The 26,033-nt window shown below is 33.8% G+C and overlaps 2 protein-coding genes across 9 annotated transcripts in view; one reads left to right on the top strand and one right to left on the bottom strand.

Moving 5' to 3' along the window:
- Window positions 1-12,065, bottom strand: part of Axn (protein axin) — a 30,330-nt gene extending 18,265 nt beyond the window's left edge. For 4 of the 7 annotated variants that reach the window (XM_072891839.1, XM_072891847.1, XM_072891848.1 and 1 more), the window contains exons 1-2: window positions 11,689-12,065; window positions 11,399-11,557 (exon numbers count right to left, since the gene is read on the bottom strand). The gene's annotated coding sequence lies outside the window, so the exon portion shown is untranslated. Of the gene's footprint in view, window positions 1-301; window positions 1,414-11,398; window positions 11,558-11,688 lie in introns of those variants that run through there. The other 3 variants (XM_072891841.1, XM_072891840.1, XM_072891844.1) reach the window with 3 other exon arrangements.
- A 2,806-nt stretch (window positions 12,066-14,871) lies between these two features.
- On the top strand, window positions 14,872-25,960 carry LOC140665604 (fatty-acid amide hydrolase 2). 2 transcript variants are annotated; one of them, XM_072891897.1, is made up of 10 exons: window positions 14,872-15,192; window positions 21,098-21,268; window positions 22,129-22,348; window positions 22,677-22,894; window positions 23,948-24,059; window positions 24,153-24,451; window positions 24,519-24,617; window positions 25,091-25,258; window positions 25,344-25,526; window positions 25,681-25,960. In XM_072891897.1, exons 2-10 carry the CDS (start codon window positions 21,101-21,103, stop codon window positions 25,783-25,785), a joined length of 1,572 nt encoding a protein of 523 aa, XP_072747998.1. In that variant the 5' UTR covers window positions 14,872-15,192; window positions 21,098-21,100; the 3' UTR covers window positions 25,786-25,960. The 2 variants fall into 2 exon arrangements, with proteins under 2 accessions (XP_072747998.1, XP_072747999.1); XM_072891898.1 differs by lacking the exon at window positions 14,872-15,192 and adding an exon at window positions 20,316-20,451.
- Window positions 25,961-26,033: the final 73 nt, after the last annotated feature.

Below are 26,033 nucleotides of genomic sequence, written 5' to 3'. Positions count from 1 at the left end.
AATATATTGATTAAATTTAGCATTATAGCAAATAAAAATTTAGAAAATTTTAGCATATATATAGATTGATATTATTTTTTTCAGTAAAATAAAATTGTTTATTTTTGTAGAGTCGAGTCTCCATGATTTTTATATACATTTTTTAAAAATCTCATATTTTATATTACGCGATAATAGCAAAGAATTCGTGAAATTATAAAGCGGAAGTGATTCCCCTCCTTTTCTACTTATTAGATCGCAATTAATGATCCGTTCGGTGCGCCGTAATTAATAGCCTCCAGTAATTTACTGCAATTAATACCTTGACTCCGTGCCGGTTCATGGGACTTTGGCGATACGATTCGTTCATACATCATCATCGTCGTCGTCGTTATCGGGCCGGTTATGTCTGGTCGATGATTATTAGTCGGTTTATCCTCCTATTTATTTATTCTTTTTGAAGTTCACCGCGTTACACTACGAACAATTATCCGGTTATATCGTTATCATTTCCGATAATATCACAGTTTACGTAAAAAATTCCTTTTTTTTTTCGCCGAGTCTGTTCTTTTACAGAATTATCACAGTTCACAGAGGGAAACTTTCTTTATAAGCACTCAAACTCGCACTGCAAATCCGAATCTCACTTTAATTTCCCTTAATTTACGACGGAGGTGGAACGTTTCAGAAATTGCAATTTTTCTTCGAGCAAGAACTCCACGAATTTATTATCTGCCTAACGAAAGAGTTGTCTGCGCGTGACAAGAGATATATCTCCACCCCCGATGACTCGGAGGAAACGTCTGTTGATCGGTATAGAGTATCAACACCCGGGTGACTGCATCACTCGCGTCGAGATTTTCCGGACGGAGGCATCGAAGTCTCCCGTGGCGGAATGCACGTCCTCCCTCCTCTCCTCATCGCGAATCGATCACCGGTCATCGAAGCTGATTTTACTTTACTGTCACCTTTCGTCGTTGAAAATCATCTCGCGACAATAGCTACGCACCATCGTGTCATCGTATTAATCCTATCGGATAAGTCGATTATAAATTCCTTTTTTACACGGGCTTATTCTCAATGTTATCTTCGCGAATGTAAGAGTGAACGATCGACACTTTTCTCACACGAGACTCGGTAACTTTCGCTTCTCGGCTTTTAAAGTTCATTTCACCATACGTAATTACTCGCTATTCGTGTTCTTTAGAATATTAATAGATATCTATCGTGAGGAAAAAAAACTCGTGTACTCGTGCACGAAACATCGGATCACGGTTTTTCAGGCATTTTTCAACGATGACCAGTTCACAGAAATGATCACGGTTGAAAAGAGACGAGGATTCTATGCCGGCGAACACAAGAGCGAAGGGTCCGAAACCTCATGCGTCCTATGCAACGTATATGGTGAGACTGAAACTACGGTGACCGTAGGAGCCAAGGGAGAAAGATCGAGCACTATCTTTGTCTTTCTCACGTTCTATCCCTCCCCTCCCTTCCCCTCCCCTGCCCCCCTTCCCCTTCTCATGGCGCGCTTCTTCTCTTTTTCTTCCCTTCCGCCGTACTGCATCCCCCACCTCCTATCTCTTCTTCTCCACTACCTTCCTTCGGTCGGACTGATCTTCTCTCTTGCCTCTATTCATCTCTCTCTAGCGATAGAAAGAGAGAGAGAGAGAGAGAGAAAGAGAGAGAGATCTCGGTGTATACGAAGACGCGGAACAAAAAAGTGATAGGGTCCAGGTACAAGGGCAGATTCTTAAGAGGATCTTTAAACGGAAACTCGGATTTTTCGATGGTACTGATCAGTCGGTCGGTTTTTCAATTGAAACGAATAATGATCTCTCCTATTCTATTACATTCTCATCGGATCAATCGGTTTGCACCGTTATGATTATCGCTAAAGATATATTTCAGTCATCAGATAATAAAGTCAAGAAAATAAATTTTGTTTGAAAAAATTAATCCTTAAAGATATACATATACATCACTTTGACAATATCAATAATTTAATAATAGAATGTATATGATAATAAAAATGTTCAAAATTTATTTTTTAATTTTTATTGCAACTACATGATCATTTTCTACGAATGTCAAGGAGTATACATATATATAAATTTTTGTAGATTTTTTAAGCGCTTTGAGACAGCTAAAACGACAAATCATTTTGTCCCATATATATATATATTATCAAGAACAAAGCAAACAAATAATAAAAAAGTGACCTGGGAGAATTAAAAAAAGAAAGTACAATAAAAAAAAAGACATGAGATTACTTTATAAAAAAAAAAAAAAAAAAAAAAAAAACTTTTACATAAATATTATCCTTTCCGTTTGTTTAAATTCATGACCGCAAAAACGGCAAAAGTTGGTATCTATTGATCGATAAAAAAAGTCGTTTGCAAAGGGAAATTTTATTCTAGACGTCAAAAGAAAAGAACATTGTCACACAAAAAGATTCAAGTGTGCTTATCATGTTCATGTACGGATTTCAATCTTACTTTGCTTTATTAAAATGCTAAATTTTGTTAACGAAAGAGAAAGAAAAAAAAAAAAAAGAAAGAAATACGAACTCGGAAATATAGTGACGTGACCGGCGATAATGAAGCGAGAAATTTGCGTGACAGTCGGAAAGAGGACAAAGAAAATATACGAAAGACCAAAGTATGGCGGTGAGGGAGCAAAGGAGAGCGAGGAAAGTGAAGAAACGTAAGGGGAAGAAAGTCGGCGACTTAAAAGGTGTCAGTGGTTTGACCGGGCCGACGTAGGATCGTCAACGAAAGAAGCCGATCTCGAAAGATAGTGATATATGTACGAAAAGTGTCCCGAGAGAATTAGAAAGAGAGAAATTTATATCGATACGCTCTGAATTTTTCTTCGCGTTAATACAATTGAGTCCTGGGTTTATTTCATAAATATATATTAATTTCCTTTTTTTAATTCCGCTTATCGCTCTATTGATTTCAATATAGTAACACTTGATAAATATTTTTAGACTTTAAAGCAATAAAATATTTTATTCGCTTATATTTGTTAAGAAAAGACGGGACTTTCTTTAAAGTTTTTTTTTTTAATTTTCGGACTCTTGAAAATAGTCTTTCGCGATTTTGTTTTTAAGAGGATAACCGGTTTCCTATCTGAGAGAGGAAGAACCGATGCCGCATCTAGTCGCCGAAGATGCCTTCGGCCAAGAAGCTTAAATCGATGCATCAAGTGCACCTGAAATGCGACTAAGCGTTTCCCGGTGCGCGGCTTGGCAGCTGGCAGCCTTCCGACAATCTTATCAACCTCGTGGCATGTATAAATACTGATTTAAAAAGATTGTCAGGTACAGAACGATTGGCCCCGTTATACGAAATTCTTTTAAAACCGACCTCGCGGCTGATTTCATTTCTGTTCCAGATTAAATCTCGATCGATCTTTTTGATTTACATCATTTGGAACATGATTGACTTCTATTTCTATTATAAGGTACATATTTTATGTATTATTATGTAAATTTCACAGGCATTGTTAAAAATGGATTCTACTTATGCTTTTTATAACTAGATAAAAAATAAATGTACAAAAGAAAATTAAAAGAGTATAATTTTATAATAAATAATAAATTTTAGGAGAAAATTAAAAGAAAATTCCTTTACAAGTCCTTTAACGCGATAACAAATACACATTTATTTATATCATATAATGGAAATATAATGGAAATATTGAAAATAAAAAAAATTTAAATTTTATTCCCTCTCTGTTGAGAGGGAAAGACAAAGAGGGAAAGATTTTAATACAAAGAACCCTAATGTTTGTGAACATATATTGTGAACATAATGTTTGTGAACTTTTTCAAAATTCAGCGATTCACTTGTGTTATTTCTTTTTTTCTTTTTTTTTTTTTTTTGTCTTATTGTTAGGTCTTTAGGAATTTTAAGATACCAAAACCAAAAAGGTATCATAGCGTTTTAACCTTGTGGGAAGCCCGCGCGCCCAGTAATTAATGAAAATTAAACTATCGGCGATAATAATGGAATCGCGCCTGTTGGTCGTCGCACAAAAAGAGAGGGCAGAAGGCAAAGGGATAAGAGGGAAGAAAAAGAACCGGTGTCGGGTCGTCGTTGTCGTCGTAGTCGTCGACGAGGAGAGAAAGAAGAAGAGAGAACGCACGCGCTCGCGAGCAAAAGTGAGAAACTGGTAGCGTGTTTGCCAGAGGAGCTTGGGCGCGACCGAGAAGGGGAGAGGAGAAGTCACGACGAGACGAGGAGGACGATGATGACGAGAGAGAGAGAGAGAGAGAGAGACAGAGAGAAAGCTCAAGTGCGGGAGACAGAGACGAAGCGTGTTCGTTTGATCTCGCCGCCGCACGCGATCCCACACACGCGCGTTCCTCGTGTCCCCCCTCCCTCTCCCCCCTCCCCGCCCTTTACCCCGTCTCTCACCGACCCCGCTGCGCGATGCGGATTCGCATGAATGCACTAACACATCACGCGATTTAAAACCTCTGCGTCTCCTTCTCCCCTCCCCCTCTTTTTCGTGATCCGTTGCGCTCCCCCTTCCCCTTTCCGCCAATCGACTCCGGACGTCGGTGTGGCGCTCCTGACTTTTCTCTCTCTCTCTCTCTCTCTCTCTCTCTTCTTCTTCTTCTTTCTCTCTTGTTTTTTCACTGTCTTTCTCTTTCTCTCTCTTTCTCGCCGCTCGCGATGCGGCGGACACGCGTAATAAACACCGTGCAAAGCAACCCGGCGCTGAGTCGCCTATAATTTCTCACGGAAAATTATATGTTAATGCGCCCTTAATGGCGTCGTTCGTTAACGGGATCGCCGTCGTGGCTGAGGGAGCCCGGGGGACGGCAGAGAATACCGCGAGACTCGTCCGAGCAAGTAGGATCTTCTCCTGAGCCGAGAGAGAAATCTCTGCCGAGGATAAATCCGCGCACCTAACACGAATCGAACGAATATCGATCAAACTGATGAGTTTTGTACATGTAGCCAGAGACCATGCAAAAGATTCTTTCTTGATTATAATTTTTTGAGTAAGATCTTTTTTCAGATTTCGTCAAGGTACCAAACAACGTAGATGCATTTTTCCGAATATAGCAAAATCACGGTGTACATTAAACAATCGTCGTGTCGAATTTAAAAATTTAATAAGATCCGCAAAATCTTGCCAATAAAATTCTTTTTACATTTAAACGTTAAAAATCGTGACGTTTAAATCGTGCACATAGCGAGATTGAAAGCAGAATATTAAGGGATCGTTGCAAAACTAAAGTTGAAGATCTCGCTGCTGAAAAGGGAACGAGAAGAAACAGCGTGGGATTACCTCGCAGAGTCTTTCCAAGTTTTACGAGCTTTCTTTTACATCGCATAAAAAATGCATAGCTCCTCTCCGAGTTTCATCGTTTGATCGATTTCGACCGGTCTTCGAGAGAGGAGGCGCGAGAAAGGGATAAAGAGAGATGGAGAGGGAGGGAGAGAGAGACAAGTTTCACCGACAAAACCCACTGAAACGTCCTTTACGCGGGATTAAGCGGGACGAGATTTGCCTCTTACCGACGTTAAAAGATTCAGCCAGCCGGATAAGGAGGCAATAGAGAGTCTACACGACCGTCGCTTCCGGTATTGCGGCTGAAAAATTTACATGCCGCTCTTCGTGTTCATCGTCAAGACTATGCGCTTATGCTATGCGAACGAGCATGGATTTGCCGTAATGCGAATCCATGCGATCGAACTACATACTGCCTGCATGCAATGTAAACTAAAACGCAAACGTAAATTGGAGTGGAGTTTACGCTACATATTTCATCCATTTCAATCTTAAAGCAATTATTATACATTATTATTATATTATTATAAAAAGAATATAATTTTATTGTGAGAATAAACATCTTGACATTTTATGCAAATTTTATTATGATTATTTAAATTATTTCAAATTGTTTTTTTATTAAATGACATATGCACAAATTGTATTCGTTAAAGGTTATTCAAACTTTAATATAACTTAAATATATTATAAACATATCACTAATTTTGTAATTTTTAATGTTCATTTTCTCAAAGTCTTGTATAATAAAATTTTATTTTATATTTTCCAATTATTTTACATTATCGCTCAGGTATACAGGGTGTCCGGTAATTACCGCCCCATTTCTCTAGGGCAGATAGAGCAGGTCAAACTGAACATAAAGTCCTCTACCATTCTGCGATTTGCGTAATAATTATTAAAATATATATATATATATATATATATATATATATATATATATCGTTCGCTGAGCGTTTTTAATTAATATTTTAATAATTATTGCGCAAATCGCAAAATGGTAGAGGACTTTTATGTTCAGTTTGACCTGCTCTATCTGCCCTAGAGAGGTGGGATTGGTAATTATCGGACACCCTGTATATTGTACGTGGTTCAGAACATGAAACGAGATATTTTTTTTTTTCCTTGAAAACCAAAGCAATAATAAAATATCGACATGAGAAGAATGCATTTATGTTCACGCTTATCAAGGAAATCGTTTTCGAAAATGTCTTTCAATACTGCGGGACCACCGGCTATTTTATTGTGCCTGGATGTCGGTATCCTTTCATCAATCCGAAGGGTGCCATGCTTTCGAAAGAAGAAGAGCGCAACGCTCGTTCGACCGACGAGCAAGGACACTCGAGCGAAAGCACACTTTGAATTCACCGGACGATTAGCGTCGGCCGACCGTTAGCTTTGCGATAGGTATTGCGACGAATCAAAGCGGTTGAAACGGCGGCGATTAAGTGACACAGGAGCCGAGGAGCTAGAAGAGAGATCGAGGAAGGGAGGGAGAGAGAAAGAGAGAGAGAGAGAGAGAGAGAGGGGGGGGGGCGAGAGAAGTCGGACAAACAGCAGAGAGAACTATGGCCGGCAATACAGAGGCAATTATTGCACGAGGAGAGCAGATGACGCGGGGATCAAGCTCGCGATACTGTTTTCCTCTCGCATACACTATGGATACTTCCGGTTTACATCAAGAGAAGCGCCGCGTCTCGTAATAATTATCAACACATTACGCGCAATCGTCGTTACAACACGTCCTGATATGTCTGATTATATTATACTATACCGTATATGTCCGCAGGATATGTCCCACTTTTGGGACTACATTATTTTCTTCGCGAATTAAAGCTTTAGAGAAGCTTAGATAGATTATGTATTCTTCGATTAATTGTTTATGTTTAATTTAATAAAAGTCTTTAGTTGCAAAGTTCATCTAGCGAAGAATTAAAAGATTTGATTAAAAAAAATTAAATTTTAGATTAAATTAGACTTCTTTTTAGTAACACACAATAAAGAACATTTTTTTTTGTTAAAAAAAAAAAAGAATCGCAATGGAAGCGCAATGTCTACTTATCACACACACGTGGGTAAAAAGAAACGTTTACGTGGATGTAGAGGTAACGTGTAACGTATATCCCGCGCGTGAGTGAATTAAAGGCAAGACGGTATCGCGAGATCGCAAAAGAGAGACGCAACACTTTAAAGGGATCTGTTCTCTCCGCGGCACGATTTCAGTGAGAAAATATTGCCTATAGTAGTAGAAGAGAAAGAGGAGACGAGGACAACGAGGAGACGACGACACCGAGAGTGTATATACGAAACGTAAGCCACTTTCTTTGGCGGGCGCGCGTGTTTGCCGCAAACAAGAAATGGACTTGAGAAAAGTGGAGAAAGAGCGGGCGACACACGCACACATCGCGGTAAAAGAGAAAGGTTAGAAGAGGAGAAAGAAAAGGAGGGAAGGGGAGAAACATCGCGCGCCTTTGTCATGTCAAAAAGCATCGTTTTAGCGGTTCTCGCTGTTGAGTCTTTGATATCGAAATGGGGAGGACTTGTCTCCCCTCTCTGCTTTGCTTTGCTTTGCTTTGCTTTGCCGATGTCGGCGGCCGCTTTAACCCCCGGCCGAGGAGCACGTGGTATCAAAAGCGATGGCACCAAGAGAAGGAGGAGGAAGAGGAGGAGGAGGGGGAGGAGGAAAGCCCTAGCAGCTACTTTGTCGACACGCTTCAGCGTGTCGTGCTCCAGGGGATTCCCAAACTGTGCGTGCTGCACTTCTCTTTCTCCACCTCCTCCCTCTCGCTCTTCGCCCACCCTTTCGCCTTCACGGAGGGTGGCCACGCGTCTCTTCCGCTCGCGTGATCGACCACGGCAGATTTCGTCGACGCGTTATCCATTACCGACCGCAATTCCGGCCGCAGCGGTAAATAAAAAGAAACGAATCCCGAAAAAGAAGGAAAATAGTTTTTGTCGCGACATTAAAAAGTGTATAGAATTTGGAAAAACAGATAGATTGATTCTCGATTTTTTAAAAATCAAAATCTGCGCTATTTCACGGAAATTCCATGCTTGATTGATTAATTGACTGATGATTACTTAACTTGAAGAATAAATTTGCGAGAAAAATCCTTCATTTTTTTTTTCATTTTATATTCATTTTTAATTTACAATTCGGAAAGTAGCAATTTAATTAACGAGACCAGTAATTTTATTTGCTTTGAATATGTGAAGTAAAATATAGTTTTATAATGTAATATAAATAATCCATTTTGAAGATATCGATAAAATTTATTACCAAAGACAAAAGATTATTAGATTCTAAGTGCTATTGCGATGTATAACAGAGAATAAAACGGACACATAATAATCTGATAATTTCCGAGGTGAATGCAACTTGAAGATTAATACATGCATTATATATACATATTCTCTTTAGGGTTTCTATTCAAATCTTGTAAAAAAATTATTTAAAAATTCCCTGGTCTTCTAGATATTTTTATTAAAAATTTTGGATCAAGAAAATATTAAAAAAAAATTTTTATACAACTTTCTCTAAAATAAATTTTTTATTGCATGCATTTTCTAACATTTTTCACTCATACGAAGGGAAAATACAGAGCTTTTTAAGTTTCAAGTAAATGAAAAAATTGAATCACTAAGAGAAGGATTTTTCACTTGGATCAAATCTTCATTTTTTTATCGTTAAAAATTACAAAGAATATGTATTGCATATGTTGTTAAAACATTAAATATATAAATAAAATGTATAATTTGCTTGGCTGACTGACTCTTTATAATTCGAGAGCAAACTTATCAAAGAATTTTTGAAAAAAGTTCCCTGAATCCTAATAAAATTCTCCGATTTTTCCAGATTTTCCCCACAAAAGAAATCTCCTAAAAATTCCAGGCTGTCCATGTTTATCCAGAGAATAGACACCCTCTATAAAATGTATTAATATATTGTATGTAAATGGCTATATACTTTTATTATTAACCCACCGCTTAAAAAAGCCTTTCTATACATCTCTCTTAATATCTTACATCTCGTCCGGACACGTTCACCCCGGAAGTCTGCCGTCTTTCGACGATAACTACATTACCGAGAAGAGAAGATCGCGAGATTATCGCCGGCGAGAGGAGATCCCCATCTCTGTGTCGCGACGCGACGGCGGTGTGCGTGTCCCGTTTCAGATGTTAATAGGTGTTAATAGGCGACACAGCTTCACAGGGATACAGAGCCGCGGGGTGTCGTAGTTCGGTGAAGCGAATAGAAGCGTCGGTGGCGACGGCGGTGGTGGTGGTGGTAATGGTGGTGGTCGACGGCGTCGAGACGGCGACGAGGCATTCGAAGCAGCAGCGGAGGAGGGGAGTGAAGCAGCGCGCGCGAGAGAGAGAGAGAGAGAGAGAGAGAGAGAGAGAGAGAGAGAGAGAGAGAGGGGGAGGGGGCGGCGGCGAGGCAAAGTGGAGCTCGGAAGCGGTCGCTTTGATGTAGACACGCTCCGCGACTCCTTCACGCCAATAAACTAACGGTTAGGTTAAGCCGTCTCTTTAAGCCGTAATATCATTATCCTTGCCTTATGCCCTCGTCGTAGCGCGACGTCGTACCTTTTGCCGTCTAAACGTCAGAGTATGTCTCTCTCTTTCTCTATGGCATTCCGGAAAACGCAAAGCGTTTATCGTTTGATTCGTTCAAAGTGTCTTTCTCGACACGAAAGTTTGCCACGAAGATTTGCATATAAACATAAGCGAGAGGCTGATACGATACTCTGTGTAGGTCGGGATATGACTAGAAACTAGACGGTTTTTGGTTGGAACGTCAAATATATGCACGTGTGCGGTGCGCGTTATTTTTCGTTATCTTTCAGAAAATAGACTTTGTCGAGTCGATCTTTTTTCGAATCATCATTTTCATAATAAAATCTGTAATTAATGTCTACTAAAATCAATTCATTTAAAATTAACTAAATGTATTATATTTTTGTCGATTCTTGTAGAGGATTTATTTCACGGAAAAAAAAAAAAAAAAAAAAAAAAGAAAAAAACAAGACGCAAGGAATAAGACATTTAATTCTTCGTCTCACTGATAATTTTGATTTTATCTCATACGATTGAATAAACTCTCAAGGAATTTTCTATTTTTCCAAGTTGACAGCTGATTCTCGTCGACTGATAGGACACCCGGTATACGAGTACGAAGGGCATCGACAGCGTGACGAGAGAAGCGCGGAGGGGCCGAAGAAAAAGCACCAGTCGCGACCAGTCGAAACGAAAGCACCGACCGCAGAAAACCAGCGTGGCTCGAGAAAACGCACGGCTGCGTCCGACAGTGCGGGATGCACGTGTGTGTGTGTGTGCGTGCGTTGTATACACGCCGGAGCCGCGAGAAAACGAGGATTTCTGAATGCGGTCGTTGAATCTCTATCGTGGAATGAAAAAAATGTGTATCGTCCGGCCGGTCATTTCGGTGATGATCTCGATGGCTTTTCCCTCCGTAATTAACTTCTAAATCTGGGAGGAATGTAAGAATCGAGACGAAACTAATAGGGATGCTGCGACATGAGTCGGCAAAAGTAAGAAAGTATATGAGAGTAAAGAGGAGACGATAATAAGACAGAGGGCGGGGGGGGGGGGTGGGGGCAAATAAAATGGGAGGAAGGAGGATGTGTAAATATTTGTGAGAGGAAATTGCAACGAGAGATCGGAGGTTAAAAATCCGGATAGAACTCTCCGAAGAATTCCGACGTTGTAGACAGGCAAAAATATTCCGTGTACGTTTAGCCGCGGAATTCTCGGGGACGCAAAGTGTCATTGACTCTTCAAAACTTTCAAAACTAAACACCGGGATTACTCGTCGGTTCGTACACATCGAATAGAGACCTAACTTAACTTGACGTAAGAAGATTCGCTCATTTCTCCGAGGAGAATCCAACTAATTTTTCAACGCATTCCCTTTCTTTCTTCTCGTTATTCGATAAGTCAAGTATTGATGTTTTTCGGGAAAAATGCAGGTCAGCCCGAGAAAAGACACGGGAACAGGGAAGGAGGAGCGAATAGAAACGAATGATGGTAGAAAGAGGGGAGGAAACACGAACGTATGAACGAAAGCAAAGGAGCAATGACTCACTCTGTATATCCGTCCGTGGCCGATGTTTATTGACAACAACGACGGTAGGACGACGATGTTGCTTCTTGGTGACTCGTAAACGATCGACGATGCAGCCGTAGGTCCATGCTCTCATGAAAGTGTCAACTCTCGTTGCTCTCGGCGGCGGCTCGACGTAAGCTGCAACACGGATCACGACTTTTCTTTCCGTCCTTTCTCTCCCTCTCTCCCTCTCTCTCTCGCGCGCGCACACATATACATTCTCAATCTCTCTCTCTCTCTCTCTCTCTTGCTCGCACTCTGGTATTTACCTACATACGTGTAGCTCTCTCTCTCTCGCTCGGTACAGACGGATGATCCACCGTGAACTGGTCGGCACTTCTTCGACACAGCGCACTACCACATCGTCGTCACAAACACAACACCACATGCGCGCACACACACATGTAGGATGGAATCGCGGCACGCATTCACCGACGTGGGACGTGTCGTCGTTGCCTAAAACGACACGAGGCTGCGATCGTCGCGAGCACGCGGGTCTCGGGAAGGACGGAAAGCGCGAAAACGGCGTAAACACACGCGGGCGGCGCGGCTCTAAACACGGCACGACAGCCGCACGTAACTTCGCAGGCACATCTCGTCGGTCGCCATCGGTCGCTGGTTCTCGCGCGAGTGCGAGGCGCGCGCGCGAGCGCGCTCTCGCGGCTCGCCAGCGAACCCAGATCGGCCAATCGACGCGCCACCGCCACCCGCCACCGCCGCGCCGCGTGGCCTCTGCCCTTGTCTTGCCGCGCGAGAAGCAGCGATCAACGTTGTCATCGTTGCGCGGGATGCCCCCTTCACGATTATCTAGTCGTAATGATTAAATAACGCGACTGTACCAAATAATACAAATATTTAAAAAGTATTATTATTATTATTAAATATAAAAATATCTAATGCTATATTTAGCAAGTGTTTTCGATTTTCGAAAGCAACATGTACTACCTCTAACAATAAGTTGATTATTAATATTTTAATATTGAATATAATAAAATAAAATAATAGTCAGTTAGTATTCAAGTTTATTTTTAATATTGATATTTTTTATCTGCAATTTTTAAAAGATTCAAAGATGCATCTCGTATTAATATTATTAATTATTATTATAATAATATTAAAGTTAATTGCGATAAAAAAAATTATTAATATTCTATAATATAATTTTTGGGAAATAGGATATCTTATTTTCTTTATTACTTTATATGTGTATCTTATGTCAATATATATGTATAAGTAAGAAAATGAATCAAAATCTCTCCCTTTCTCTCTCGCTTTCTCTTTCTTTTTTCTTTCTTTTTTTCTCTTTACTTGTTGATGACAGAAATCTTATCACAATATTTTCAAACTAAAAAGAGTATTTTATAAAATATCTCTTTAAACATATTTTCAAAGATAAAATTTAAGCTTTACCTATATAAACTTCTTATTCCAATGTCTGTTTTCTCTAATCTGTTAATTCTGTTATTGAAATTAATATATGAATATTTGAATAAATTTATTTATTCGTATCAATCAATATATCATTTGATAAACGATTCCGCAGAAATGATTAAGAAAAGATTATACCATTGTTCCATTGATGATAATATGAATCTCAAAATTTAATCGAAAAATTCTTATTGATATTTAATAAAGTTATATAATTGATACTTAATGGAATTGTTATTTTAAATTGGTATTTAATGGAATATCACACACCGATTTTTTATTTCAAAAACAAAATTGTTTTGCAAATGCACAGTTTAATAAAAGATTAATATTAAATTAAAATCATAATCTCTTTTGTAAAGTTAAAATTGATCTTTATAAGTATTTAATCATAATTCTGTATTTTTCAGACTCTTGACTGAAAAGGCTATAGCCGGATAAGCATACTAAAAGTGCCCCCGACGAGTTTTGTTAAATAATAAAAAAAAAAGATTTCCCATTTTTCTCACCATGTTGCACCAATTCGAAAAAATTGAAAAAATTTGAGAGTATTGAGACCTATAAAAAGAGTATTTTATAAAAAAATTACTATCTATTCGGCCAATAAACGAGCAAATTGAATTATATGTTCGTCAAAATAATGAAATTTTATTGTTCTAAATTACATTGGAATAAACGTTTCAACTGTATGTAGTCTTTTTCAATACATTTTAAGAACGTAATTACAAATGCTAATATTACGTGTGACGGGAATCAATGTCAAAGAGCATGTGGATAATTTTCTTTTTGTCATCAAAAAATTATAAAACTATGAATCTAACAGTCAATTATCTGAACCACGCCAGTTCCTACGCAAGAATTACAATATTTCTACTAACATCGCAAATTATTAGTAAATGATCATTCCCTCGTTGGTTGAGGGCGAGAAATTAAAATCATTCATCAACAACAATCTATGCGTATTTGGCTGCGTAAAATTGCAAATTCTATAAAATATCAAAATTACGTTAACGTTACTGTATGAGATTAAAATTTCGAAAATAATCAATTAATTACCATTTTTTATATTCCCCTCTAAAACTTACTTGTGTGTTCAATGCATTATCGAAACGCTTCCTTACTAAAAGAGACTTCTCACCTCCAACAGACTCCACGCTATTATAATGATTCAAAGGTATAACCTTTCTTATATTTAGATATAATATAATTCAGTTTGCTCGTTTATTGGCCGAATAGATAGTAATTTATTTATAGATTAGAATACGGTAGCTATTTATTTATTTATTTATTTTATAAAAGTTTGATGATTGAATCTCGAAAGAAACATTTGTTAAAAAAGCCGTTTCTTAATTTCATTCTTTTTTTAAAAGTCGAGTTTTTATTCGAGATTAATGAAAGAATATTTTTTTTGTATCTTTCGTTGATATGTATTAAGAAAAAAAAACGATATGCGATCATCTCGAATATTTACAGAAAAAAAAATAAAAACTAAAAATGACATTTTCCTCGATAACTCAGGAAATAATAAAGTTAAAAAGCTGAAATTTTGAGGAAAATTTTCTTTTATAATGAGGAAATGACAGGCCAAGTATTATTTAAAAACACGTCGGGGGCATTTTTTGTATGCTTATCCGGCTATAGCCTTTGAATGAAAATCTAGTTCTCAATTCAATTATTTAATTTAATTTATTTTTAATTTCAAGAAGCGATTTTCATATATTTTATACAATATTTAATATATAATTAATAATTTGTTGCTTTTGTCGCTTAAAACGAGAAAAAATCGAACATATTGCAGTCGAAGAAAAACGTAAAAACGCGGTGTAAAAATAATCAGTTGGAACCAAAAATACTATATATTGTAACCGTCGTTAACAATTACCTCTATCGATAATTGACTTCTAGATCGTAAAGTCAGAACTTTTGAGAAAATGCATCGTCTTGTTGCACACGACTATCGTGCGCGTAGGATTATCCCCCACCGACACGAGACATTTGTTAAAATAGTCGAGGCATCACTGATTCAGTCTTAGTCCGCTTTGCCGCGTGCTGATGGTACGCGCTCGTACTGTTCCGACGATTTAATATAGTGCGTAAATCTCGCGGGCATCTATATAGCCGTTTAATCTAATAAATTATCAGAGCGACGCTTTCTCGTGCGTATTTCCGTGCAAGCGGAAATTGTTTGACGCCGAGAGTGTTGGAGAAAAAGATACAGCAAGAAACGTTTATTTAATTTTAACGACACTTTGATTGGAGTATCCGATATTCAAAAAATCGATTTTTAAAAAGATAAGGCCTGGTGTTGATAAGGCTGTACCAAAGTTATATATCACTGTTGAACGGTATGTACGAAATGATTTGTTTTAGATTAGTTATTCATATGTGATTATCATTACAATTAGAATGGATAAATTGGAATACGAGAAATGTGTTAAATTTAACACAAAATTTTTTATCGTATAGTATTACTGTGAAAGGAATTATAGTGCTTGTAACAATTTATAACAATTATAACAATTATAGCATTTATAACAATTAATACTGAAACAAAATGATGTAGAGTGGCGCATTTTATTGTGAAAATAGTTTAAAAAATTGTTTTATATATTATAAAAAGATATGAAGAGGATTTTTATTCGAGTTAGCGATAATAGTCCATGTGGTGACTTGTCACTTCTATGTTGTGAATTAAATCTTTGTAAAAGAATAACAATAGAAACAAAAATTTTATTTTTCTTGGTTTTTATATACTATAATACTATTAGTCATTATTTTCATTTTACGATTAGACATGTGCAATACATATATATTGTAATTCCATTTAACTCAATTATATCAAGTTATATAATTTTCAGTCATTAATTATACAATCAATGATGCGCAATAATATGAAATGACATTGGTAATGACACTTAAGCAATATTATAGTATAATCTTGTATTTTTTGTTTATATTGACGCAAATTCTTTTTATTGCCTTAATATTATTCAGATATTTCAAAATCATTAAGATAAATCAAGATTTCATCAAATATTTTATGTATATATCAGACATGTACAAAAATTATATATGTAATAAGAAATGAGATTAATTGCACAAAAATAAACATTTAAATTCTGAAGAAATTCCAGATATCTACATTTTAGATCTAGATGTTTATCTAAATATCGTACATGTGCTCAGATAATTACGATTCTACATGTAAATTTCATCTAGTGATTGTGATGATATTAAAATATGATGCATATCTTTGACATATACATCTGAGAAAAAAAAGAGCATTCCAGATATAATTACATATGTAAATCATGCAGAATTAAGTTAAATATATCTCCATACAGTGGAGTGCAAAGTTTTGAGCTAAACAAGTTTTAGTACGTATTCATTTTACAATAATAGTTAAAAAAAACCTCATATATATATATATATATATATGTAAATAAAATGTATTTATTTGAACTTCAATCTTAAGTTTCACAAACTTTTAATAATGTTAAAAAAACCTCATATATATATATATATATATATATATATATATATATATGTAAATAAAATGTATTTATTTGAACTTCAATCTTAAGTTTCACAAACTTTTAATAATGTTAAATGCTTTATTTTTGCACAATGTTTTATTATGAACGGTGCAAAAGTATTGAGCCGCATATTTTTCATTATATACATAACGTAAAAATAATTTTTGAACAATATACTGTAAAGCTAATCTTTATAATCTTTATTTATTTTTAGTATATATGGTAGACTTATCTATGCAGAATAACGAAATATTTGAGCGTGATATCGTTTTAGTTATATTCTCACTTATTATCTCTTATTTATCTTTAATATTTATCGCCAAAATTTCTACTCTTTTATTTGTTTCTGTTGTCTTTTTACTCTGCTCAAGATTATAATGTGCGAGATCATGTGAAATTTTTGAATTTTACGCGTTAATATCTTTGTTTCTATTCATTTCCGCAAAAAATCCTTTATAAGATAAATATGTGATGACCACTATAATTGATGCATATTTATGCGAATTATTAAATTCGAAGATAGGAGCTATTTAGAAGTCTTACAATAAAAAATATAGTAAACTTTTTTTTTAAATTCAACTTGTTGTCATGTTTTTAGAAGCAATTATTACAATGAAACATCGATCTATTTAAATTAGAAATGCGATCTTAAATTTTGCTATTGAGTTTACAAATGTATACTTGCCATAATTCTATCTTATATGAATGTTTTCTATTTTCTATATGTAGTTTTAAATTCTTGCTATAAATGTGCTCAATAGGATTAAAGTCTGATGATTGTAGTAACTAGTCTAGGAATTTGACCTTCTTAGTAAAAATGAGTTTTTATTAGTTTTGATGGGTATTGAAGCGTGGAGGTTATCTTAGAAAATCGAGAATTCATAGTATCCTTAATCTCGATCAAAGAGAAAAAATTATTTACATATATTATATAAAAAAAGTATCCATAACTAAAATAGGCAATTTTTTTATTGCTTATCTCACTTTTTCTAAAAAAAAAAATAATGAAAAAATTATTTTTTAAATTATTTTTCAATTATTCTAAATAAGCGTTGGTAAAACTATTATAGCATTACATGATAAAACAAACATATTTTCAAATATTGCGAATAATTTGACTCGTACCACAGTTCAAGAAAACGTATTTTTGTTCGGTCTTATAAATCTACTGGAAACATTCTTAATACTATAACCGACCTGTTGTGTTGAACATAATCTATTCCGCAACATATTTTTTATCTAAATTAGTATTCAGATAGAATCATAGATTTCAAGATTTCAAGATTACCTTATTTTTCTGATCTCAAAATCTTTTTATTACTTTTTCTTTATCTACAGATGACTTTACAAAAGTAAGAAACAAATATACATATATACCAGACATATTTTGTATATAATTTTATGTTTGCATATAATATGTATGTAGATATACATATATATACATATATGTATATATATATATATATATATATATATATATATATATAAATAAATTCGCAGAACAATCATTTTATTTATCCATTTTTTACAAAAAACATTAATAACTATTTAATTATTAAATTTGTATATTCTTACGTTTAAGCTTTATGCTTAAAACTTATTAATTAATATCCAATTATGAATACACGATTGAAATTTTTTATATACTTATTAAAATATTTTATTAATATTTGACATAACAGAAAGATTTTATTTACGCGGATATATTTCTATTAATACAGTATTGTTAAAATATAAAAGTATTCTAAAGGTTTAAATTTTTATGAGGAAAAATTAATTAAAAAAATATATTATTTATTATATAAATCATTATTACTTAGATGTGGCGGGCAAATATTAACCAATTATTTGATTAAAAACTAACTATTTTATATTTCTATATAATAACGCTGAAACAGAGAAAAATTTATCGTAAAGTAATAACAAATGTGTACGATGGATAGATTATTGAACAACTAGTATTTACAAAATTGCAAAAAATAGTGAAGAAGAAAATGTAACGTTTCTACATATTTTTTATTTTTTTCAAGAATGTATTATAAAAACAATTCTTAATAAAGATAAATAATTATTGAATAATAATTATAAAAATAATTATAAAAATAAAAAATAAAATATAGAAAGTATATAATGCTCTTTATAATTGGCTTTAAAAATACATTTTTAGAATTATTATTATAAACACGCAATAAAATAAAAAAATGAAAAATCGAAAGCGAGAGAAAAGTGAAAGACGTTAAGTGATGACACTTTAAAAAACAAAATTTGCAGAGTCAGGGAAAAAGAGAAAGAGAGAAAAAGAGAGAAAGAGTAGTCTCGAATCGTTAAATCAATCGAATCGAATCTTTCCTGGCGTTAAAATGGTTTAGACACTTCTTCAAAATGACTTTCAGAACACATTTTATATTCAATAGGAAGATTTATTTTCTAGAAACAATTGCAATGTCATCGGAGACATCGTCATAGAATCGATCGAATTTATATGCAAACAAATCGTGAGAACGATACGTGTTTTACGCAACTCAAATGAAATTTATTTTTATATTATAATGGTTTTAATAATTTATACTCTACTTGCGACAATCGTTGTGTACGAGAGGTTTGTAAGCCTCGTTAAAGTAGAAACATTAAAAATTTTCCACTTTTTCAACAGTGATTTTCCTTAATGTTTATATTACGTAATTTTTTTTCTTCGTCTTTTTTCAGTATCGAGATACATTAATTCAAATTTTTTTATTTACGATGCATGTTTTATGATTGCAATTATTTTTTGAATAATAAATGAATAATGTTTTTTAATCAAAATCTATCTAGCCTATTAATATTGTAATCTATTTTTAATATTCTAATCTATTTATGTTAACTGTCGAACAATCTAATCTATAAATCGAAGAAATCAACTCGAAATAGTTATTTTAATCTTGAAAAAATCCGAATACAAGCGATAAATTTTTCGATAAGACTTTGAACTTTGGAAACGAAAATATGATATTCTTTTTATGTTGCGATGCATAATAGTTTTACAACTTGCAGTGTCTCGCATATTTTGATGCGTATAAGCAGTTTGAACGATTTAATTAACATAAAAAAAAAGATAACAGCTGTGTAAAAAAGTCGCAGAAATAACATGACATAAGCATCCCATGCGCGTGTACACGAAGAAGGAATTGAATTGTGTATTCAAGGTACGCGCGATATAGGTATACCTACATGTCTTTAAACATGAGTTTGGGTATTTTTCGTCGTACATTGCACAAATATATCTCGAACGTGCTTGACTAGAGAACCATTCCCAGGTGGTGTTGGTTAGTTTACACAGTATTTAGTTATGCCGTCTTCCGTGGAAAATGCCGTCGTAAAATGCAGGAAAGAGCAAAACTAAGAGCCGCGTTTAAGGAACGCCGGTTCTTTGAGAATAAACGCGAAAAAGTTAAGTACCAAACGGGAAGAAATATTTTCACATTTATTTCGATTAAATTAAATTAAATTTCAACTAAACCAAAGTCAATTTTGTAATTAAAACAAGCGTGCAATATTTGGTCTATTTGGAGTTATACAAATTTTTTATTGAATATAAAATAAGAAAAAATATTTAAAAAAAAGAAGAAAAAAGGAAGAGTCTTTCGTATAAAGTTTCGAGTCAACATTACAAATCCGACAAATTGTGTTTGCGATAATTGCGGTTACATTACAACGATATGATTCACTGGTCTCTCTTTTACAAGTAATAATAAACAAAGATTTGCACTTTGATTGCCTATTAATGGTTTTTACGATACTCGAGTTAAAATCATGAACATAAATTATATATTATATTGATAATTATGCAAAAGTATCTCATAAGAGATGACGTGCCAATAATGATCGTGAGGTATATGTACATATTTGTCGGACTATATATATATGTATATAGATAAATGCGAGAGACTTGTATGCCATAATATCAAAGGAATCTAGGTGATCGGTTACGAAAGGAACCGTCACGAATGCGTTATTTGTCATTCGCGTGAAGAAGCTGTCATATAATCAGGGTTACGTTTATTCGCGAATCGTGACGTGAAACTCAAGGTGAGGATAAAGACCACCTAGAATCGTAAACATTGCTTCATGACTTAAAAATTTTTTACGATATTTAGTAATGTTAATTAAATCAATGTTAGTGATACATTGATTTAATTAACATTATTGAATAATGTAAAAAATTTTTAAGTCATGAGGCAATGTTTATCTTGTTTAACTCAAAAATAAATTCTGATAGATTATTCAATTAGAAATATATAACTTCAAAATATTGAAAGAAGCTATTAACAAAAATGTAATGTATATGATATTGTAGCATCTCAATTTCATTTGCCAAAATTAGTACATATTTTTCAACAAAGTTATACAGTCAATCTTATATTTTGTTTTTCACATATATTTTCATATATTTATAGCACTTTAAGTTTATATACATATTTTTATTATAATATATTTTGGAGATTAATTCGAGTAAAGTGTTGAAGTCATAATAATTTTGTAGTTATATAAGTGATTAAAATTTTTAATTAAAAAACTATCGTGTATAGATCGCTTAGATATCTAATTCAGTCTTCTTTACGGTAATATACGATACTTGCATATAGCAAACCAGAAAATTACAATTAATCGAGTTGAATTCATTTTCTTAACATGATATGCAATGCGGTTATATAACGTAATATTTCTCTTACAGACAATGTTGTTAAAGTTGCGCGTGTGCTTAAGTATAATATATATTTTCTCCGCATTACTACGTCGAATCTTGTTATTTATTGGCAAGAAGCCGCAGAGAGTACCATCGATAACAGATTCCTTACTCACGATTAGCGCCACTGCACTTGCTAGAAAAATTAGACAAAGAGAGGTGAGTGTAAATGTTTTTTACAAAATAGATAGATACAAATAGATAGAAAGAGATGTCAGTAGTTTCTAAGTATGTGATAGTGCGTTTCAATACTCTTATCAATCTTAAGTTCCATTTCACGCATATGTGTACAAGTATCTATAGTATATGTTACATGTACAATATAAAATGCGCGCATATCCATGAAACGAAAAAAAACTATGTTTCTTTATTTAAAAATTATATTCGAAAAAAGTATAGTATATTCAAGTATATTTGAAAAAAATCCTAGACTGCACAAAAAAGTTAAAAGACATGTTAAAGATATTTAAAAAATAATAAAACGTCTTTAAGTTGTCTTTTAAGCATTTTTTAAAGATATGTGTTGTCTGGAAATTAACGAAAAAAGTAACTCTTAATTTCATTACTCGGTATCGAAAAATGTAACGAAGTTACTTTTCTCGTTACAAACAAAATTTGTAACGCCGTTATCGTTACAGTTGCCGAAAAAAATAACTGTAACGGTAACGACGTTACAAGTAACGCGTTACTTCCCAACCCTGTATATATGTATATATTAATAAATTAAAGTTGTCTTTAAATATAAATAAATTTGTTCCAATTTTGACCCAAAAATACGACATTACCTTTCTTCCAACCCAATATATATATATATATATTCTTTTTTTAATATTTATAAGTTTTGTCAATTACATGTTATAATTTTATTAATTATTTGACTATAATTAAATTTTGTTACGACAAAATATCTATTATAATCTATTATATTTTATCGATACATTGAATATATAAAAAGTAGTAAAGAAATAATATTGCATAAATGACGCAAATATAGAAAATTACGTTTTTTTTAAAAATAGGTTACGTGTTACGATGTAGTGCTCGCATATATAGATCAAATTAAAAAAGTGAATCCTGTATTAAATGCTGTTGTCGGTAATCGATTCGGCGATGCAATATACGAGGCGAAAATTTGCGACGAACAATTAGCAAACGGCAAATTTGACATTGAAACGTTAGAGAAGGAAAAGCCGTTGTACGGTGTACCGCTCACAGTCAAGGAATGTTGTGCTGTCAAAGGTTCTATTTAATATTAATATAATAAAATAAAATAAATTTAATATTAAATATACATACATACTTTAAATGTTAAAATATGAATTTTTTTTTGTTGAAAATTTGATTTACAAATAAAATCATTATAATTATTTAATCAATTAATTTAATTTATTTTAAGAAATTTCTCAATAATATATTATACATTAATGCATTTAAATATTTCTGCAAAAAATTTCTCGTCTTATTTATCTTTTTATCATAGTTTTAAATATTAAATTACAATGAAGCTGATTGACATGTATTGAATTTCATTTTTAAGAAAGTATAAACAGAGATAAATTATTCGTAGGTTGCAGTTATGCAGGCGGTTCTTTAGCTTACAAAGGAGTGAAGGCATCCTCCGATGCCGTAGTCATCCAACTACTCAGAAACGCTGGAGCGATCCCAATTTGCGTTACAAATACCCCGGAGATGTGCGCTGGTTTCGAGTGTTCGAATCTATTGTACGGCCGTACTTTTAATCCTTACGACACCAGGTATACGTGTGGCGGATCATCTGGCGGAGAGGTAAATCCACTTTCAATTATCTCAAAAATATTAATAATAAAATAATCGTGTAACAGAAAAAACTAATTTTTCAAGGAAATTATTTACGTAACAGTTTTTCTCCTGAAAGAGCGTTTTTTTCGATTTCTTATCATTAAAACACAAAAACAATAGGCAGATAAGAGGTTGTGAATAAATTAAACTTTTTTTGAAAATAGATAATTGTCAATATATATATATATATATATATCTTCAATAGCTATAAGTGGACGTTTCGACATTTACTTGTATCTCTTTAGCCACAAATATGTAATAAAAAGCAACAAGGAAAAAAACAAATCGTATAATATATTACATTAAAACGGATCTAAGTGCGTAACTAACATACAAAAAATTAGAAAAATTTCAAGGAGCTAAATGTCAATATATATTTTTAAATGTTAATATAATTCAGCAAATTAAAGCACAATTTATTTATTTAACAGATGAATTTATGTAATTATAAATAAATATTTTTGGGTTTTAATGTATCGTTCCATTGCTCCTTTAGCCTGTTTGTTATATTTGTTTTTGTCATAGGAGCTGTTTATCTTTCTCAATTTCAATATATATTGTTACGCAACATTTAATGGCAGTTACATAGATTTATATCAAGAAAATGATAATAATAATTTTTACAACATATGACTTAATATCTCCGATAGGAGGTATCAAGACAATGGTGACAATACATTGATTCGTTCTTCGCAATAATTAGCAGTTGTAAAATTATTGACATTGCTATCTTATTATTGCTATATCATTATCAAAATCATCTTTCAAGTGTCAACTTGAACGAAATATTTACGTGAGTCAAGGAGAAGTTATGACTTATTAACAACTTTCGCCGGGAATACTTTCTTCTCACGCAGAGAAAGAAGACGCGAAGATAAACTTATCGCCACGTGTGATATCGTTACTTTGTAATTGATCTCAAGTTGCTTAAAAAAAAATTAAGTTTAATAGAATAATAAATTAAAATACAAAAAAGGAAAATAAAAAAGTGAAAAAATATGTTTAATATTTTTGTATAAGGGTGCGTTGTTAGGGGCAGGCGCTTCCGTGATCGGAATTGGTTCGGATTTGGTTGGCTCTATAAGAATACCGGCTCTTTTCAACGGCATTTTTGGACACAAACCTACGGCTGGTAAATTGATTTTTTTTAAATACATTTTTAATTTAATCCTATTTTCTTAATGAAATTTATATATTGACTTATCGTACATTTTTCTTCTTCTAGGAATTGTTTCGAACATAGGACACTTTCCATGGACCGAGGATAAAGTTTTCCAAAGATTCCTGACCTTTGGTCCGATGACCAGATATGCGGAGGATCTCGGAGTACTTATGAAAGTGATGACATCCACGTGCGATCGCAACTTGCGTCTAGATGTGCCGGTGGACTTGCAGCAATTGAAAGTCTATTATCGATTCAGTATGGATGAAGGATTTGGCACCTTGCCGGTAGAGCCGGAAATCCAAAATTGCGTTCAGAGAGTTGTGACGCACTTTAAGGAAAACAATATCCCCGTAGAGAAGGTATTTACGACGTTTGTTTATTTCATAGGATGTAAAATTTGACACAGAGTTGCTGGATATGTTACAGTTGCCAATAGAGTGGCCGACTGAACTGGTTGAGATTACGATCGCCGAGTTTTTCAATGTGAAGATTCCTCCCTTGTTGATAGACGTCAACGATCATACGGTATTTATGTGCACGTACACACGCAATACTTTTTATTTCTAAAACGCGCACAAATATTATTGTACCAAATAATTCGAGTTTATAGCGTAATGTGATTGTTCCCATAAAATATACCTTCATTTTTGAGAGATACATAGTGGAAAAATTTAATTAATTCACAGTTAACTTTGTGTCGTCGACATCACGTGAAAGTTTTACGTTCGTGCCCTTTCCATGCAGTGTCTGAAAAAATCCAGACGATATTTCACTGCAATGTTGCAATATTGTGCGGTCGTATTGCGTAATATTAGTGGAACGTTTTTAGAATTGGAATGTAAAATATTTTATCTACACGCGTTACGTAAATATATAGCGTTACGAAGTTATTTTTCTTTATTGAAAAATAAATAATTATACCGAAAGTATGTCTCACATTATATTTCGATGCAAATATATAAAATTCGTATTTTTTATTTATTTTTTTGTTGTTGCAGGTGTCAAAAAATCCATTCATCGAATTGCCGAAAACTCTGTTGGGCTTGTCGCAATACACTTTCCAGGCGTCCTTCTTAAACATGATTTGTAACACACATTTCCCATTCTCAGAATCAGATGAATTGTATTATACGAAGCAAGGAAAAGTAATTCGGCAGAAGCTGCTGGTTAGTGTCCCGCGAGTTTAACATCAATTATCAACTGAATGTCTCTGTTCGCGATTCTTATCATCTATCTTCGTTTCTCGCGCAGGATCTATTGGGAGAGAACGGAATTTTTATTTACCCGACATTCCGGCGTTCGACGGTTCTTTCTCAACTTTGTCTATTCGAAACGCTAAACACCGCCTACTGTAGTATTTTCAATTCTTTTGGTTTTCCCGCGGTACACGTACCGATGGGACTGAACTTCGAGGGATTGCCCATTGGTGTTCAGGTAAACACACCGGATAGTTCTATGTTTTTCTCGCAAGAAGAATAAAAAAATTCAAAACATGCGATTTCCATAATTTCGTATAAAAGATGAATGATTATCCGAAGTAAAGCATTTTATGAAGCAAAGTTATATATAAAAAAAAAAAAAATTGCAGGTGATAGCCGGACCTTATCAGGATCGTCTCTGCCTGGCGGTTGCAAAAGAGCTGGAAACTGCTTTTGGTGGTTGGGTGCAAAAGATATCTGCAAATTATGATTAGTTTATTCTTAAAATAACAGATGTGAGACATCTTTTTATTGCAAAGAAAAATGGCATGCAAATAATGAAACTTACATCGAATTATTTCTGTAGGTAGAGTCTTTTATAGATAACTGTTTTTTATAAACACTTGGGCATGCAATATATTCAAATAAAATGTTTTGTTTTTTGCTAAAGATTTATTAATATATATAAGTATATATATATATATATATATATATATATATATATATATATATATATATATAT

The sequence above is a fragment of the Anoplolepis gracilipes genome, chromosome 5 (assembly GCF_047496725.1).
Source record: "Anoplolepis gracilipes chromosome 5, ASM4749672v1, whole genome shotgun sequence".
NCBI classification, from domain to species: Eukaryota; Metazoa; Arthropoda; class Insecta; order Hymenoptera; family Formicidae; genus Anoplolepis; species Anoplolepis gracilipes.
Note: the sequence above shows the minus strand (reverse complement) of the source record. Positions and strands in the feature narration are given on the sequence as shown.

Excerpts from the sequence above, each read along its gene's own strand:
- LOC140665604 (XM_072891897.1), top strand. The coding sequence starts at position 21,101 with ATGTTGTTAAAGTTGCGCGTGTGCTTAAGTATAATATATATTTTCTCC. Across the intron at positions 24,452-24,518 it reads ACAATATCCCCGTAGAGAAG|TTGCCAATAGAGTGGCCGAC; the intron begins GTATTTACGACG and ends GATATGTTACAG. Across the intron at positions 25,259-25,343 it reads TAATTCGGCAGAAGCTGCTG|GATCTATTGGGAGAGAACGG; the intron begins GTTAGTGTCCCG and ends TTTCTCGCGCAG.